This window comes from Misgurnus anguillicaudatus, chromosome 23, assembly GCF_027580225.2.
Source record: "Misgurnus anguillicaudatus chromosome 23, ASM2758022v2, whole genome shotgun sequence".
Taxonomy (NCBI): Eukaryota; Metazoa; Chordata; class Actinopteri; order Cypriniformes; family Cobitidae; genus Misgurnus; species Misgurnus anguillicaudatus.
In genome coordinates this window covers 25,443,453-25,463,406 of record NC_073359.2, presented here as the reverse complement: position 1 = coordinate 25,463,406, position 19,954 = coordinate 25,443,453, and the positions used below count along the sequence as shown (strand labels likewise).

The window sequence follows — 19,954 nt, the reverse complement described above, 5'->3', positions numbered from 1 at the left end:
ATTCCTCTTAGATTGTATTCTCACTTCTATGCACTTTGAATAACCTCTGTGTATGAAATGTGCTATACAAATAAACTTGGCTTGTCTTACCATGATATTTCCATAATACTTTAAAGTACATGTGTTAATAAATAACTAAAAATGTACTTCAGAAAATTAGCATAGGAGTCATCTTAAATGCACACCCTCCCACATCAAATAGTGTAGTATACTTTGGGTTTTTACGATTTACTGTTTATTTTTGTAAATTGTGATAGTACTACTACACTTTAGTGTATATAAATTGATCAACTGTAGTAAATACTGTAATGTACTGTAAGGTTCAGAAACACCATAATATCTAGGAATTTTCTACAGGTTATATAGTAAATACATATTTAAGTATACCACCGTATTTTTTGTGGGGGCTTTTACAAGAATTACTAATGTCAAATCGACTTATTGCCATATTTGTACAGACGGTGGCGCTACACTACCAAAGATTTTGGACGTTTCTCAATCCGAAGGCTGCAGCTTCCGGAGGTCGCATATGCAGGCTGCACACGACATCAAGCCTTGTTTATTTAAGATAACTGAGCATAACATTTGCAAGTCATTATTATATTACACCAATTTACGATTAACTAAGAATAATAGTCAACTTTATAATTGTTAATATTGTGAAATAAGACAGTCTCGATGACTTATGCAGCCTACAAATGCGACCTCCAGAGGCTGCAGCCTTCGGATTGAGAAACAGCTAGCATGGTCAACAAGCATTTATTTACACTTTTTAATTTATAAATTAATCTTAAAATCATGGCTAGTCCCTAAATGTGCTGTTAATTAAATGCAATGTATTCCTGAACATATCAATCTATATCTCTAGAGGAAAACGTGCAGATAGTCATTAAAATCAGGCAAAGATTTAATATGACACATAAGACTGGTTGTAATGATAAGTGGTAACCTATTGAGATGGTTATATTGTTTAAGCTCTAATAACATTATTGTATATGAAGGCTGTGTTGTTGAAAGTAATGTACAGTCAATACAGTAGCTGCTCATTCACAGTAAGTTGGTTGCACAATAACTTGCCTAGGAGGAAAATGCAAAGTATGACAACCCTGCGTTTAATTGTTGAAAAGCAAACACTGTGAGAACCGATACTAAATACCATTATCAAAGAGACTCGATACTATTAAAACAAAAGTATTGTGATGGTACATATCAGAGTGATGGAAAAATCACTGTAGTTCACTTTAGTACTTACTTTACTAACTGTAATAAAATGTAGTGTAATGTATACTATAATTAGCTATAGTGAATGTTAACTATTGATAAACTGCATACTGTAGTACAGTTTAATATTAACTATGGTAAGGCTCAACACTATAGTACAGGAATTTTACTACAGTTTACTACCCTTACTACCCTTGTGTACAGTGCATCCCTTTGTGGCCCCCCAAAGAAAATGTATGACCTAAAACATTGTAAAACTTAAAAAAAAAAGATTTTGGTAAGTAGCCTTTTTTCTGGGGTTTAATTACACACTGTTAGACTTAACTGTAATTTCTACAGTTACTTACCACAAAATGCCCAGTAAAATACCATCATTTTCTTTTCCAGTTCATTACTGTAATATGCATTGCATTATGGGTATTAACATTTAATTTACAGTGATTTACTGTATGTTTTGAATTTGTGGTAGACTGCTGTAAAACAACAGCAGTAGTGCTACTGTAGTTGAATAAAACTGTGTTATAAAAGCATATAAAATGGAAAAATAAAATATATCTATGAAATGAAATACATTTTAATTGTTATGCTTTTAGCAGTGAAGCAAATTTCAAAATGTGAATTGTTCACAAGATTTCGCTCCACGGAGTGTCGGGAGAGTGACAGAAGAGGCTACTTGACGAGTGTAGAAAGCAACTTTTATCAAGTGACTCTGTGGCACTGTGGTAGTGTTTTTAAAACTAGGTTACAGTAAGGGTATTATACTGTAAAATGGAACTGCGGTAAAGGCATCATACTCTAAAAAACATGTACATTTATGGTACTGTAATGGGGCAGTTACACGTTGCCATTGAGTTACCGCATATAAACAATAAAAAGTCTAACAGTGCACATAATTTATGAGAAATTAATGTATTTTATAAAATGTCACAAAACTGGGGGCCCCCGGCACAATCTTCCGGCCCCCAGGTAACCACGGCCCCCAGTGTGAGAACCACTGTGCTAGTTTTTTTTTTTTATTAATAATTTGTTGTCTACAGTTACTGGTCTTAAGTGTGTTTTATTCAATATAATAAGAAATAATAATATAATAATTGTCTATTATAATGAAATATAACCACATGAGCAAATATACGTTATAAATGGCAGTATACTGTAATATATTATAGTACTTTCTTTTAATGCATTTGTCTTATAATAATACTAATGATGATGATAATAATAATAATAATAATAATAATAATAATAATAATAATAATAATAATAATAATAATATAATTTGTCTATAGTGAATTAAATTGATAAACTGTAGCAAATATTGTAGTATGTCTTAATGTGTACTATGGTAAGGACGGTTAGAAAAAAATGATACTATCTAAAAATTGTATTAGTTTACAGTAGTAAAGTGTACAACAGTATTTTTTCATGTGGGAAGCACATTTCACAAGCAAGTCAGATTATGTAGATTAAGAGAGGTCTTAACTAATTAAATACAACTTGATGTTGAATTAGGATCTCTACTTAAAGGTGCAGTGTGTAATTTTTAGAAGGATCTCTTGACAGAAAGGCAAAATAATATACAAAACGATATTATCAGGTGTGTAAAGACCTTACCGTTATGTGTTTATTACCTTAGAACGAGACTTTTTTATCTACATACACCGAGGGTCCCCTTACATTTAAGTGGCCATTTTGTGCCGCCATTTTTCTACAGAAGCCCTTAACGGACAATTTTTTTTTACTAAGTTGTCTCCGACGATGACATGTTTGTCCGGTGGTGGCTACCGTAGCTTCTCTATGTATTTCAAAAGTGGGGGGTGAGCAGTGGACTAATGCTGAGTTTACACCAACTGCGTTTGAGGCGTCAAAATCGCGTCTATCGCGCCTAGTTTGCCGCTTGAACAGTTTGAATGCATTTGCGCGTGTAGAGCGAAGTAAACGCGCGGAAAAAGCAAGCATTTGTGAGAGGGGCAAGTGCTATGCAGTTGTCTGTTTGCAAGATGACTGATGTTGATTGTGCATTTATCAAGAGAGTTACCAGTTGGTAACCTTACTATAAGGGGAAAATAAACGGCGCGGGTCGATAAACGTCACGTGACTCAAAAGTGAAGTGTCTATTACAACTTACCAGGTTGCCCAATGTCCTCACTGACACTCTTCCAAGCGAGGTCCTTTTTATTCCTGTCTCCTCTATAAAAATAAGAACTTGTGTCGTATAGCTCCGGGTGACTGCTTACGGACAATATCAAGCATTGGTTGAATGAGTGACTCCGGGTGGGGCTGCCACCACAGCAGCAAGCAGGCTCCTGATTGATTAACGCGGCGCGAAATTCTGCCAAAGTTAAAATTTTTGCAACTCGGGCGTCAGCCGCAAATTCGCGTGAACCGCAAAATGCACAAAAAGCACCATACGCGTGTACCACGCACAACGCTCAATTCGTGCCTTTCTCGCGAGCTAGACGCACGGATGGGGCGGAAACGCGTCTTCCGCGCCGCGCCAAACGCCTCTTCCGCGCTGCAGGACCTCCAGGCGCGCGTCATCGCGTCTTCACATTGACTTAACATTGAAAAATCACTCGCGCTTCACGCCTCTACCGCGGTTGGTGTAAACGCAGCATAACGGGTTGGTTGCAATTCGCAACCTCACCACTACATGGCGCTAATATTTACACACTGCACCTTTAAAGTGATAATTCACCCAGAAATTAAAATTATTGTCACATCATATACTCACCCTAATGTACTGTATAAACCTGTATAAATTTATTTGTTTAGACGAACACGAAGGAAGATATTTTGAGGAATGTTTGCAACCAAACCGTTCATGACCCCCATTGACTTTCATAGTATTATTTTGTTCCCACTATGAAAGTGAATGGGGCTCATGTTGGGTTTGGTGACAACCATTCCTTAAAATATCTTCCTTCGTATTCTATGCAGAAATCTATGCAGGTTTATAATAACATAGACAGAATTTTCATTTTTGGATGAACTAAACTATTCCTTTTAAGGTTAAAGTAATGCTTAAGGTTGCATTCCGTGGATGCTTTCTTCAGTTCACCTTACATGTACTTGAGCAAAACTAAATCTCCAAGCATGCACCGTGCATTGTGTTTGACAGGTATGCAACATTCTCACATTCACATGTTAGTCATTCCTTTAAACACTTCAGATGAGTAATTAAACTCGTCCTGCGATCACCTCCTCCTCTTCCACCTCAGACATTTAACACGCGGAAGGAGGCGGAGCCTATGATCCACGCTTACTCAATACTCAAAGCACAGTAGTAATGTTCGCCAGTGTGTTACAGACAGGTTGGAGAGTAAATGTCCGTCTCACGGCGAGAAATGTTACTACTGAAACCATCGAGGGAAACGATTTAAAGTGACAAACTTCTTAGAGACGAAGGTCCGCGCATGAAAAGGAAACGAGGTGAGCTCGTGCTACTTTGTTTCACACTGCTTGCGCGTGATATGTGTGTATACCAATGCAAACTTTCACGACCTTTGTTTCAACGCACAATATATGTCTTTAATCTGTTACTTACTGTTTATATAATGTTTGCATAACGTTAAATCTCTTTAAATACGTCCGCATTGAAAAAATGTGTAGCGTAGTATTTACTATAGTAAACTGAGGTAAAGTTTGTTAATGCTGTAGTATTTTTAACTTTACAATTGTTTACTACATTATTTACCACAGTTTATCATTTCACTTTATATTTAATATTTCAAAAAACAGTTTTTTATGTGAACAAAGTGCAGTAGTAACTATAATATACTACAGTACACTACAATTTACATGTATACTATAGTAAATACTTAAGTATGCTAAAGTATTTTTCATGTGGGTGGTGTGAAATAGTTAAAATTTTGGCCATTAAATCTAATTAATATACGTTTTTAATGTTTGGATTTATTTATTTTTTTATTTTTAAGTTGTTAAAGTAATAAAAAAGCATGAAAAATGCACATAGTTAACAATAACATTGTGGTTACTACAGTTATTGTTACTACTATAAATTTATATTATATTAATAGATTGCGTTTACATGTGAGTATAATATGCTCTTTTTTTTAATAATATTGACATTTAAACTTACTTATTTATATCAGTGGTTGTAATTATACTAGTAGTAACATGTACCGTAACTAAATTCAGTAATTTAGAGGAAACTTTGGTTACCAAAAATAAATTCAAGAGGTGTTGTAATCTGAGTTGATGCATCTTAAAGATAATGATGTTTTGGTAAAAGCTGTGTGAAGGCTTTTTGAAGGTCTGGTCGCCTTTTTTGATGTTTTCCAAAGTGCAATACATGTTAAAACTTATTTTACATTGGTATATCATTCATGTTTCAGATTTTTACTACTACTTCAGTTTTATGAATAACTGCAATGATCGCTAGATCAAAGAGAGGGGCAATATACTCAGGAGAGATCAATCATTAACCCTTGTACAGAAAAAGTACACTGAAAGCATAATAAACACATAAAAAAACATTTTATTACTGGTTAAAAATCGATTATGAGTTCCAAGAATTATGAGTATGTTAAGTGTTGATAAAAATACATTTTCTAAATAATATAAATTGGCCATCTAAAGTTGATTTTAGATGGGAGGTGAAGAACTAAATTTGTGTTTTTCTATTTTAAAGATGTCTGTCAGTAATCACGAGAACCGAAAGTCGAGGTCAAGCACCGGGTCCATGAACATCAATCTGTTTCACAAGACGTCCCATGCAGACAGCCTGCTGACCCACCTCAACCTCCTCCGCAAGCGACATGTCTTCACCGATGTCGTCCTTCGAGCCGGACACCGGGCGTTCCCGTGCCACCGGGCGGTGTTGGCTTCGTGTAGCCGCTACTTTGAAGCCATGTTCAGCGGGGGTCTGAAGGAGAGCCGCGATGCAGAGGTCAACTTTCATGACTCGTTACACCCGGAGGTGCTGGAGCTTCTGCTCGACTACGCTTATTCCGCCCGGGTCATCATTAATGAAGAAAACGCTGAGTCCCTGCTGGAGGCTGGCGATATGCTCCAGTTTCATGACATACGGGACGCAGCCGCCGAGTTCCTGGAGAAGAACCTGCATCCATCGAATTGCCTGGGGATGATGCTTCTGTCTGATGCCCATCAGTGCCAGAGGCTTTATGAACTTTCCTGGCAGATGTGCCTTGCAAATTTTGCTAATCTGTATCACACGGAGGACTTCCTAAGCTTGCCAAAAGATAAAATCCAAGAGCTCGTTTTCAGTGAAGAATTGGAGGTAGAGGATGAAAGTATTGTGTTCGAGGCTGTTATTGACTGGGTCAGAGCTGACATTGAGAGGAGACATCTTGACCTCCCCGACCTTCTGCGGTGTGTTCGCCTGGCGCTGCTGCCGGAGACCTACTTGCTGAAGAACGTTGCGTCCGAGGAGCTCGTCATGGGAGACAAGGTGGGCCGTGAGATTGTGGAAGACGCTGTCCGTTGCAAAATGAAGATTCTTCAGAACGACGGAGTTGTCACGGGCTTCTGTGCCCAACCCCGGAAAGTCAGCCAAGCCCTTCTGCTTCTAGGTGGCCAAACGTTCATGTGCGACAAAGTATACATGATTGATCACAAAGCAAAGGAGATCACCCCCAAAACGGACCTTCCCAGCCCTCGCAAAGAATGCAGCGCCTGTGCTATAGGCTGCAAGGTGTACGTCACCGGTGGTCGAGGGTCCGAAAATGGGGCTTCGAAAGATGTTTGGGTCTATGACACGCTGCACGACGAATGGTCCAAAGCCGCACCGATGCTCGTGGCCAGATTCGGACACGGTTCAGCAGAACTTGCCCACATCCTTTATGTAGTAGGCGGACACACATCCCAAACGGGATCATTTCCTGCATCGCCATCTGTGTCTCTTAAACAAGTCGAACAGTACAATCCGCAATCCAACAAATGGACGTTAGTAGCACCTCTTCGAGAAGGTGTCAGCAACGCTGCTGTTGTAGGGGCCAAAAACAAGCTTTTTGTTTTTGGTGGAACAAGTGTTAACCGGGACAAGTATCCCAAAGTTCAATGCTTTGACCCTTGTGAGAACAGGTGGACTGTCCCCGCAACTTGTCCCCAGCTTTGGCGATACACAGCAGCGGCGATGGTCGGCAACCACGTCGTAGTCATTGGAGGAGACACAGAATTTTCGGCGAGCTCCGCTTACCGCTTCAACAGCGAGACGTTCCAGTGGACCAAGTTCGGTGACGTCACTTCCAGAAGAATCAGCTGTCATGCAGTGGCATCCGGTAATCGGTTGTACGTGGTCGGGGGCTACTTTGGGGCCCAGAGGTGTAAAACCTTGGACTGCTATGATCCAGCCACAGACTCTTGGGACAGTATAACCAGTGTACCATATTCCCTTATCCCGACGGCATTCGTCAGCACATGGAAGTATCTCCCATCTTGAAGAAACTACGTCTTTTTTGGGTAAGCATTGGAAAATGTACTCAAATACTGCAAAGCCTTAAATTTATTTGCTGATGAAACGCTTCTAACCCTAATTCGTGCTGTTGGGTGTCAAATAAAGAAGAAATGTTGCTTAATAGTATATAAAGGAATGTGGCGGCACAAATTACAGAGTAAAAGCTTCTCTCCAGGGCTCGCAGACTTTCCCAAACGCTTCCAGCAGGATCAGGTTTGTGCTTGCCGTCAAGTTGTCTACGGCAAGGACTGCGAGATAATATTTTACAAGTCGTCTCGCCGATAAAGCTCCCCTGGGTAGCTGGAAGATGTTTACAAATCTTTCATTAAAGAAGTGCATTGTTCTCACAGAGCTCAAACAATAGACTCTGCCATGTTTAGGGAAGATGTTTTGTTTGAGATTTATAGCCAGTGTCTGGCAGGAAGACTCGAGGATGGGAACCTTATATCATTCTGCTTTAGTGCAATTCGAAAAAGGACGGAGGTGCATCTAAAACAGCTTGTCCCGTTTAGCACACTCACTGCTTGTTACTTAGAGCTCAGTGCACACTTAATGGATAGAGGCCTAGGGGGACTGTTGTTTGCCCTTCTTCAATACCAAACAGATGGTCTGGGTGGAGATAAAAAAAAAGAGGGTGCAAGACTCTACATCAGTATGCTTGCAAGTCAATTTTATCGTGCACTGAGAGTGAAAACGGTGCAGTGTTTTGCATCAATTTGTTGCACAGAATAGGCTTATTGTAAGACTTAGGCGTTTGTCTCCAGCGGGCTAAAGCGAACAAAACATTTTGCTTTCGAAATCGTTCGCTTTTAACAGGGGCGAGGAAAGCAAATAATGTAAAGCTTTGATGTTCACGTGCCATAAACCATATGGGGTGTACATACGTTGCGCTAAAGGTGTTCTCACCGAACTATTTTCTCACCAAGTAGGCCACGCCCATTTAAATGCCGAGAAGCTGATTCTTTCCTATTGTTGTTGCATGTCAGGGCGGTGACTCATTATTTGACTTTGACTTAACTCCTGAGAACTGCGACTGTGCCGGCAATACAATAGAAAGCGATACACAAGATATGCAAAGTATTTTTCTAAAGCAACATTTGCAGTATATATTTCGCTAGTTTCATCGAATCTTATCTAGTTGGCAAGACTACTAATCTAAACTGTAACATGAGCAGTAAAGAGGAAGTTATCCAGCTTTAATTACTCGTTGGTCTTGCAGAACAGACTGTATACTGGCACACGTCCAGTATGAGATTGTGTTTGTTGTATGACACACCTGATCTAGGGCAAGGGTCAGGTGCTCTGCAGACGGCTTTATTATCTATGAAACTTAGAGTAGGTGGGTCCCGGTGACCCGTATGGTCAATACTAATGTTTTATTAATGCTTGACATTTTGGAAGCCTTCTGAAACGATCTTTTATTTTGGCATCTGCGTCCGGCCTCTCAGAGAGCCTTGAGGCGCCATTCGATTTGCATAAAGTTAATCGAACTGCTTTCACTTCTTTGTGCCTGAAAGGGGAACCTGCACAATGAAACTGAATAACATAAAGGCTTCGTATTGGTTACCAGTCGTAAATAAATGAAACTGCTTGCGTCCACTGCGCCCGCTTATTGCTGTAATTAATCAAAATTTTGAGTAATATTTATGCATTGAAAGAAGAGGTTAAAAGGTTGCGTTTGCAAGCTGAGGAAAACCCTTCTTGGTAATTCTATTAAAGCTTTGTTCTGTATAACTTATTATGCAAATAAAAAAAATAATTTATGAGGTTTATCACCCTTCCTGTCAATGTGTGTTATATAACCCGCACAGAGTAATAACTCTTGCTCATTACTAAACACAAAATATTGACAGACGGCGCATAATGAGGATCAGTGAGTGTTACCTAATAAATAACTTGTTGATATGGAATCGATCCGGTAAATGAGCCCTTTCTCCGATCAATAGGATAAATTGCATGATTACGGCAAATTGGTAGACACAGCTGTCATTACTTCACCCCTGCGACCCTCATTAAAGCCCCTGTGGTTGCCAACAGAAAACAGCAAGAGAAAGTTTATTGACAAATTTATTTTTAAATAAAATAGATATTTACTATCAACTGAAATATACAAAGTAAATATTACTAATTTTATAATTTGAAATCTTACTTAAAATTAAAGGAATAGTTCACCCAAAAATGAAATGTGTTATGGTTGACTGATCCTCGGGTTGTTTCAAACCTGTATACATTTCTTTGTTCTGCTGAACACAAATTGATTTTTTAATATGTTAATAACCAGACAGATCTGGGGCACCATTGACTTCCATAGTATTATTTTTTTACTATGCAAGTCAATTGTTCCTGCTAAACACAAAGATTTTTTGATATTGTTAATAACCAAACAGATCTGAGGCACCATTGACTTCCATAGTATTATTTTTCCTACTATGAAAGTAAATGGTGCTTCTGGTGAACAGAAATAAAGTGTTTTTATATATATATTATATATTAATAAGCAAATAGATCAGGGGCACCATTGACTTCTATAGTATTATTTTTCCTACTATGAAAGTCGATGGTGCTTCTGCTGAACACAAATAAAGATTTTTTTATATGTTATTAACCAAACAGATCTGGGGCACCATTGATTTCCGTAGTATTATTTTTTCTACAATGAAAGTCGATGGTGCTTTTTCTGAACACCAAAGATTTTTTATATAAATTAATAACCAAACAGATCTGGGGCACCATTGACTTTCATAGTATTATTTTTACTTACTCTGAAAGTCGATTGTTCCTGCTAAATACAAAGATTTTTTGATATTGTTAATAACCAAACAGATCTGAGGGACCATTGACTTCCATAGTATTATTTTTCCTACTATGAAAGTAAATGGTGCTTCTGGTGAACAGAAATAAAGTTTTTTTTTTAAATATATATAGTAATAAGCAAATAGATCTGGGGCAATTGACTTCCATAGTATTATTGTTACTACTATGAAAATTGATGGTGCTTCTGCTGAACACAAATAAAGATTTTTTGATACGTTAATAACCAAACAGATTTGGGACACCATTGACTTCCATAGTATTATTGTTACTACTATAAAAGTAAATGGTGCTTATGCTGAACACCAAACTATTTTTTATATATATTAATAACCAAACCGATTTGGGGCACCATTGACTTCCATAGTATTATTTTTACTACTATAAAAGTCAATGGTGCTTCTGCTGAACACAAAGTTGACTTTCTATAGTATTATTTTTCCTATTATGAAGTCGATGGTGCTTCTGCTGAACACGAATAAAGATTTTTTATATGTTAATAACCAAACCGATCTGGGGCACCATTGACTGTCATATTCATATTTTTCTTACTATGAAAGTCGATGGTGCTTCTGCTGAACACAAATAAAGATTATTTTTTATATGTTATTAACCAAACAGATCTGGGGCACCATTGACTTCCATAGGATTATTTTTCTTACTATGAAAATCGATGATGCTTTTAAATACAAAGATTTTTTTTTTAATATGTTAATAACCAAACCGATCTGGGGCACCATTGACTTCCATAGTATTATTTTTACTACTATAAAAGTAGATGATGCTTCTGAATACAAAGATTCTTTTTAATATGTTAATAACCAAACCGATCTGGGGCCCCATTAACTTCCATAGTATTATTTTTCTTACTAAAAAAGTCGATGGTGCTTCTGAATACAAAGATTCTTTTTAATATGTTAATAACCAAATCGATCTGGGGGAACGTTGACTTCCATAGTATTATTTTTCCTACAATGGAAGTTGATGGTGCCCCTAATCTTCTTGGTCTTAAACATTTCTCCAAATATCTCAATGTGTGTTAAGAGCAGAACAGGGAAATGTATGCAGGTTTGGAACAACATGAGGGTCACTAAATCATGACACATTTTTAATTTCTGGGTGACCTATCCCTTTAACGTCAATACAAATAGTAGTGTGTGTAATGTTGCTCTATTTTAAAGTGGGATTTACACTTTCTGACTGCCCTGGCTGATAAAGATCTAATAAACACACGCGGATTGAATCGCAGGCATGCGTTAGGGGCTTTGGGACTCACTTTAATGGAATTTCTAAGGGCTGAAAACTGAGGCAAAGGTCACTTGACCTGCTTCTGGTTAAGAAGGGTGAAACCAGTGACCCTCGTGGAGCTTGAGCGCTCTTACGCAACACTAAAGAGCTTGTTGACCTCGCTACGATCCGTGTGGTGTGTGTAGCATCGCTTCTCACATCTTAAATTAAAGCATCTGACATGCCACCCAGAAATAAAGCAATGATATACGGGACGTTCAGATATAACCGTCTGAAGCCGCTGTACCTGTGAAACAGTGATAGCTGCTGAGTGTTGATCAGTACGGAGAGTAAATGCTGTTTGCATGCCATTCGAATCTTGGCTGTTAGTATCTGAATAATAAGATGACCAGAAGTGTATTGATTTAAGGAAGATCATTATGCCGGTAAACTGGTCTTTAATTACACTAGCAGACACGTGGTAATATTTGTTATGGTGTCAAGAGACCAACGTTATGGATTGAACGGATCAGATGACTTGGTTTAGCAATACATTTTACAATACACATTTTTTACAGGGCTTTAACATTATCTTATTCAGAATTTAAGAGGTTTTCGGTAATAAAATACTTGCTAACACTTTACTATAAGGTCGTATTTGTTAACATTAGCAAATGCATTATCTAACATGAATTAACAATAAGCAATATAGTTTTTAAGCATTTGCAATTATATTTATTCATGTAGTTTATTTTGCATTAGCTAATCGTAAAAACAAAAATCTATTAGATTTATTTTTTTTATTTTTTAAGCGATGCTAATGGTCTAATCAGATTCAATGAATTATGCTAAGCTATGCTAAAAGTGATACCGCAAGACCCGGAGATCGGCTAAATGGATTCCAAAACGGTAAAAATCTAATTTTTAACTCTAGGGGAGCTTGAGGGGAAAATTAGCATATTTAAAAAAAAGTGGAGTGTCCCTTTAAGAAATACAACCTTATTGCAAAGTATTAGCAAATACTCTTAATAGTTAAAATGTCAAACAGTGATGTAAAGAAACCGCTTGTTTAATAGGGTATGGTAAAACATGTCGTAAAAGTGGTAATTGGCTACGACGGGCCAAACGTTGACCAAAACCTTGATCCTAATTGTTTTTATTGGCTCGTTACACTACATGTTTCAGGACGTGAAATGCATTTAATAGAAATATAAAAGTTTATTGAACATGTGCGGAAATTAATCACAGGCTTTAAAAAACAAATGTAAAAATTTTTTGGACACCACAAATCAACTTTACAGTCCTTTACAGTAAACAATTACTACATACTAGTATATCTTGCTGACGCACCTCAAATATTTTACGCAACTGACCGAAACATGTCATGCGGCCAGTTTCTCAGGAATGTGTAGGATTGAAGGTGACCCGTGTGAAGCTCTCAACATGTGTAGCTCATTCTCTTTCTTTTTCCGTCCTCAGATCTCCGCCGCTTTCTGGAATGCAGTTGAGTTTCCCCCCAAGTGGCTTTGGAATGCCGGAGGAGGGGGGAGGCGATGATTCTCCACATTCACACGGACCTTGAACTGGAACCCAAGCCCTGGGTCAGGACGAGTGGATGGGAAACCATGGCAACCAGAGCCCACCCGAGCTCATTTCACCACGGCACTGTGGTTCTGACCTCGACGTAGAAGCGTTTGCCTGTAGCCAAAACGAAATGCAGAAACACTGTAAACAAATGTGGGTTATTTCATATTTATAGCCTGAAGTTTTACTGTTTAACAATACAAGCGCTTTAGTTACCGTTTTTAAGCGGTAAAGTGCGCTCGCTCACACTGATCCTTTGTGCGCGATTATTAACTGTTGCCTACGGACTCACTTCATCCTCCACTTGAAGACTTCACAGGAGAATCTTTAAATGGGAAAATCAATCCATTGTCGGACCGAGCAGACTTTTATTGTAGAAAAACTCTTTGTCGATTCCTCTTTGAACGTTGAATAGGAATATTCAGAATACTTCTCTGATCTGCACTGTATTTTTACCATAATACTGGATGAGTAGCCTGACTAGGCGAGTCTCACGAAAAAACGTTATTATGTGATATATTTCACCCCAAAACAAGGACTTTTATTATGCATAAAGATAACATTTGCCTCCTAGTTCACTCGCAAACATCTAGTATTTGAACGTAATGGTTGTTTATTATACTAGCTAAAACAATTTTGGGGGATAATGTAAAAAAACTTTATAGGTGTATTTTCTTAAATTCTTTGATTTTGGGGGTGAAACGTTTTTTTTGAGATTCGCCAACTGTAGTAATACCTAGTTTACAATGTGAATGATATTCATTGAAAAGCTTTGATTCTAGGGTGGTTTAAACTATTCAAGTTTGAATTTCTTCCTAATAGTTTCGTGCCAAACTTTACTGTTCTCGACTAACTTGATATTTGTCGTTGCCGTACATGTAGCTCTAAATATCGTCTACTGTTGTATGTATGTTTGTAGGTCTGTTTTATTTTACTTTTTATGTAGATTTTGCACATTTTGTTAAGACGCTGTCTGTCTTATTGTTAAACGGTCATTTGTACCCACAAGGGTGTTCGATTGTCTTAAAAACAGGCTAAACAAGAATGTGTTGCTCTAGGTCAAAGAAAGCAGCACGGTTACCATCATGCTAACGTCTTAAGATGCTCATTATTTTATTGTAAAAGTCTTAGCATCATGCTAACGGCTTAAGATGCTCATTATTTTATTGTAAAACATCTTAACTTGTGAATTTTGTTTATTTTGACATAGATATCACTGTTTCTAGTTTGTATTTTTTACTAATAGTTTATTTGTGTGGACACAGGTCTTGTTTGCTGTAACACCAAATGTAACAATTTCTAACATCTTTCGATCAGACAATAGCATGTGATGTTTTATAATAAACGAAAATGAAATGTGAAATGAAGCTACTGTCCCGTGTGGTAATTTTTAAACGTAAAAATGGGTTTCCATCCAAACGTGAAGTGAATCTTTAAAAATTGCAAAAAAAAAAAACTGTTGCTCTGGGTCAAAGAAAGGAGCACAGTTAGCATCATGCTAACGGCTTAAGATGCTCATTATTTTATGGTAAACGTTTTAGCATCATGCTAACGGCTTAAGTTGCTCATTATTCTATTGTAAACGTCTTAGCATTATGCTAATGACTTAAGATGCTCATTATTTTATTCTAAAATGACTTCTTGTCAATGTTTATATTGAAATCAATATCTACTGTCCCGTGTGGTCATTTGTAAACGTACGAATGGTTTCAATCCAAAAGTGAAGCGAATCTTTCAAAATTGAACAAAAGAGAATCTGTTGCTCTAGGTCAAAGAAAGCAGCACAGTTAGCATCAGGCTAACTAATAAGATGCTAATTATTTTATTGTAAATGTCTTAGCATTATGCTAATGTATTAAGATTCTCATTGTTTTATTGTAAACGTATTAGCATCATGCTAACTGCGTAAGATGTTCATTATTATATTGTAAAACGTCTTGTGAATTTTTGTTTATATTGAAATCAATATCTACTGTCCCGTGTGGTCATTTGTAAACGTACGAATGGTTTCCATCCAAACGTGAAGCGAATCTTTCAAAATTGAAAAAAAATAGAATGTGTTGCTCTAGGTCAAAGAAAGTTAGCATCATGCTAACGGCTTAAGATGCTCATTATTCTATTGTAAACGTCGTAGCATGTTGCTAACGGCATACGATGGTCATTAATATGTTATAAAACGACTTTACTTGTAAATTTTTTTGTTTATATTGACATCGATATCTACTGTCCCGTGTGGTCATTTGTATACGTATGAACGGTGAAGCGAATCTTTCAAAATTGCAAAAAAAAATAACAACAAACAAATGCAAATTAGTTGCGTTAAGTTATTCGAGTGAATGACGGTCGTATTGATAACCTCAACAGTAAATAAAACAAGGCTCGGTCAGAAAATGAAGACAGGATTGCATTTAGTTCCGATTGGTCAAGTTATCAATTTACTATCAGTGCAGTTTGTAATTGTCAAACTGAATGCACAGAAGAAGGAATGCAGCATTTTTGATACAGGCACTAGTAGCAAGGGAATTATGATGACATCAAGCCCCATATATGGTAACGTCACCGGAAACAGCTAGACGGTCAGTCCCGTGGGTTTAATATTCGCTACGTCAGAATTTATCTGGTAAATGCGTTTTCATCTCCCATTACAAAGTCAAAAACCACCTCAAGTGAGCATGAAAACTTTTTATTTGAAATTTGGCCTTACCCTCACTCGTTTCTAATAGCGCATACCATCCATGTTACAGACCTTTCACAACTTGCTAGATAAACTCAGTGGAATTCAGGTCACACCCAGTCGTTATTTCAGGTCACGGAGTCGATCTTAACCACAACGATTTCCAGCCACTCTAGAAACCTGTAGCGAAACGTCGAACAGATTTTTACGACTTCTCAACGCTTTTGTAGTCCAGAGAGGTTCGTCTCTTAGGAGGGTGTGGGTACTGCATGTTGTGGCGCCGACATCATTCCTGTCATTCCACAGCAGGTGCTATTAGTGGAAATGCCAACCGATGCCAACACAGAAAAAGCTACAGGCTGTAACCGTTCACCTAGAGAGAAAAATTGACGGTGTGGCCAACAGTTTGTAAATTAATAGTTCACACAAATATGTAAATTCTCATAATTTATGCCATCACAGACATATGACTTCCTTTCTTTACATGAATAAATGTATGTTAAAATATTATGTAATCATACTGGGTGAAGCTTTAAAATTAATCCAATGGGTTAATAACTAAAGCAAACGTTTTACAGAAAAAAATATTAATATTTTGTGCTAATTTAGCCAGATTGAAACCAAAACACACTGATGCAAAAAAACAACAACATGGATAACCTTATATCATTCTTGTGAATTTAATGACTAGCTGTCACAAGAAAATGAGTCATGAAGGAGTGTATACTGAGAAATAAACCGTTTGTTTATCCATCCACCTTGTATGGTTTGTATTGCATTAGCAATGCAAAGCAAGGTCATGGGTTTCATTCCCAGTCAACACACACACATTGATAAAAACGTATAGCTTGAATGCACCGTGGACAAAAGCATCCGACAAATGCATGAAAATGAAAAAAAAAATCTAGCCGGAAATTTCCGAAAAATTGCTGAACTCATTCAGTCGTTGCCAAATCAAATACAGCACGTGGCTGAGCTCCAAGAGACGTTGATACAGAAAAATGACTTTGGTTTCAGAGCGAAACACTGGCCTGATGCCTGGCAGACGACTCTTGAATAAAATATGCGCGTGGAGGTCAGAAGCCACGGACCCGTGCGCTAATAGACGCCATCAGACACGGCAAAGAAAGATGCCAGATGGGAGAAATCCCGAAAACAGCTGGGTGCTCTCCCATGGGGAGGAAAACTGGCCTTTCCAGATAGATGTCTTTGTGGAATTAAATGAGAGAAATTAATTTGCAACTACTACAGCCTTTGGCAACGTTATAAATCCACATTAGATTATGCTTTTATCCAAAGTATACAGCAATGCTCTACAGGAACAATATCACGTTTAAAGATTATAAAAGGCATGTTTTACATTTTTTCTAGCCAGTCGTATTAAGTTCAGCTGACTGCAATCTTGGATTGCTGGGAAGCAGAATATATTTCGCTAAACAAAAAGAGGCCGAAATGCCTAAACGACTTCAGTCATCACACTTATTTTATTCAAGCCGAGCATGTCGAAACACCACGGACTTCAGGTGCGAGCGCAGATGGGGAATAGCTGAATGAATGCGACACAACACACAAAAAAAGGCACGCGGGTACGAGACGTCTTCCTTTCAAAGAGTTTCTGGCAGGGTATGGGCGCGAGCGGGCTTTTTGTGGAGAGCGGTCAAAAGCGCCATTTTCATGCAAAAACTGAAAGACTGAAATTAATGCACAACGCATTTGAAACTTGGCAGAAGACAAAAGACTCAACTGGCCGGCCAATGGGGTCAGGGTGCTGGTGGGGACCCTGCCCGCCACAAAGTGCACAGAAAAGGGCCGGGTGGCGTAGGCGGCTTCCGTGTGTAGTTGGTTAATGCTTGTTGAAACCCTCAGCCGAAAGGGCGCATCGGGGTGGAACGGACACAGAGGGGGGTAAGGGGGTCACTCCCCCCTCGCCCAAATACTGGCGTGTGTCTGTCGGGCGGATGCGTGCAGCTGGGGGTCTCCAGGAACACAAAGATCCCAAATTAGTGGAGAATCAGCTTGCCCCCCGTTGGGGGCCGCAGGCAACAGCGTCCTTTCAACCGTCCACACTGTATTTAACCAGTAAATGAACTAATGAAAATGTTATTTCGCCTGCGGGGACATTTAGCCAAGCTCATTTGGAATTTACTTCTTGTTTATGAAGCCTGCAAGCCTCAGGGATGAGGTTTATTGCCCAACTCCCATTTCTTAAAAAAATGCTAGAAACAAAATAACTCGTTGTGAACACTGCTAAACAAGTCGAAGCGTAGGTTACGTTTAGCCACAAACAGATAAAATGCAGTCCTTGGTATTCAGAGGATCTTTCGAATTCCAACGCGCTCGCCGCAGGTACTTTCCTAAAGATATGTCGAGTTGAGATTTGATCTGTTAGGAACATGAATGACTTTAGTAATCCCACAGTTGAACTGGAATGAGAACGAACTCGCTCTTTGATATAAAGGTGCTAAACGGGTTTTTCTTCGCAATGCAATGGAAGAACTGGGGTAATTCTTTAATCCCCAAAAAACCTTTCAGTCAATCAGTACATCAGTACAAAGAACCTTTTGTGCAAACTAAATTAAATAAAAAGGTGCTTTACAATGCCATAGAACAGGAGTGGGGAGCCCTGGGTCCTGGAGGGCCACTGTCCTGCAGAGTTTAGTTCCAACCCTAGTCAAACAATCCTGAATTTAATTTCCAAGTTATCATGAAGACTTTAATTAGATTTTCCAGGTGGGTTTAATTAGGGTTGGAACTAAACTCTGCAGGACAGTGTCCCTCTATGACCATGGTTCCCCATCAATGCCATAGAATAACCATTTTGCCTGAATGGTTCCATAAAAAACCTTTAACATCTGAAGATCCTTTTAAGTTTAAAAAAAAATTCACCCTTTAAAAAGGTCCTTATATGTAACTTTTGTTACCAATTTGTAACTTTGAGGTACTAAGAAGTTCTCTGGTACCAATATGCACCCTTTATGTGCAAAGCTGTACTTTTATTAAAGGGTACACCCCCCTTTCAGAAATTAAAGGTACAAAAGTTGTCACTGGGACGGTACCTTTTAAGGTCGTAATATGTACCACTTTTATACAAATACACAACTTTTGTACCTTTTTCTGAGAGTGTTGGGTACATACAGTGAGGAAAATAAGTATTTGAACACCCTGCTATTTTGCAAGTTCTCCCACTTAGAAATCATGGAGGGGTCTGAAATTATCATCGTAGGTGCATGTCCACTGTGAGAGACATAATCTAAAAACAATTAAACTATTTATTTGTATGACACAGCTGCAAATAAGTATTTGAACACCTGTCTAGAATTCTGACCCTCAAAGACCTGTTAGTCTGTTTGAGGTCGTTAGCGGCATAAAGACACCTGTCCACCCCATACAATCAGTAAGAATCCAACTACTAACATGGCCAAGAGCAAAAAAGAGCTGTCCAAAGACACTAGAGACAATATTGTACACCTCCACAAGGCTGGAAAGGGCTACAGGGAAATTGCCAAGTAGCTTGGTAAAAAAAAGGTCCACTGTTGGAGCAATCATTAGAAAATGGAAGAAGCTAAACATGACTGTCAATCTCCCTCGGATTGGGGCTCCATGCAAGATCTCACTTCGTGGGGTCTCAATGATCCTAAGAAAGGTGAGAAATCATCCCAGAACTACACGGGAGGAGCTGGCCAATGACCTGAAAAGAGCTGAGACCACCGTTTCCAAGGTTACTGTTGGTAATACACTAAGATGTCATGGTTTGAAATCAAGCATTTCCCTGCTTAAACCAGCACATGTCCAGGCCCGTCTTAAGTTTGCCAATGACCATTTGGATGATCCAAAGGAATCATGGGAGAAAGTCATGTGGTCATAATTCCACTAAACTTGTTTGGAGGAAGAAGAATGATGAGTACCATACCAAGAACAACATCCCTACTGTGAAGCATGGTGGTGGTAGTATCATGCTTTGACGGTGTTTTTCTGCACATGGGACAGGGCGACTGCACTGT

The 19,954-nt window shown here is 38.4% G+C and overlaps 1 protein-coding gene and 1 long non-coding RNA gene across 2 annotated transcripts; one reads left to right on the top strand and one right to left on the bottom strand.

Moving 5' to 3' along the window:
• Nucleotides 1-4,460: 4,460 nt before the first annotated feature.
• enc3 (ectodermal-neural cortex 3) lies at nucleotides 4,461-14,646 on the top strand. Its single transcript, XM_055217891.2, has 3 exons — nucleotides 4,461-4,650; nucleotides 5,873-7,662; nucleotides 13,175-14,646. Exon 2 carries the CDS (start codon nucleotides 5,873-5,875, stop codon nucleotides 7,640-7,642), a length of 1,770 nt encoding a protein of 589 aa, XP_055073866.1. The 5' UTR covers nucleotides 4,461-4,650; the 3' UTR covers nucleotides 7,643-7,662; nucleotides 13,175-14,646.
• On the bottom strand, nucleotides 13,173-16,333 carry LOC129453582 (uncharacterized). The gene is made up of 2 exons (XR_008647489.2): nucleotides 15,984-16,333; nucleotides 13,173-13,393 (listed from the first exon to the last, which is right to left on the bottom strand). It is a non-coding gene; the product is annotated as an uncharacterized lncRNA (long non-coding RNA).
• Nucleotides 16,334-19,954: the final 3,621 nt, after the last annotated feature.

What these genes read in the sequence shown, in the direction of transcription:
- enc3 (XM_055217891.2), top strand. Translation starts at nt 5,873, where the DNA reads ATGTCTGTCAGTAATCACGAGAACCGAAAGTCGAGGTCAAGCACCGGG.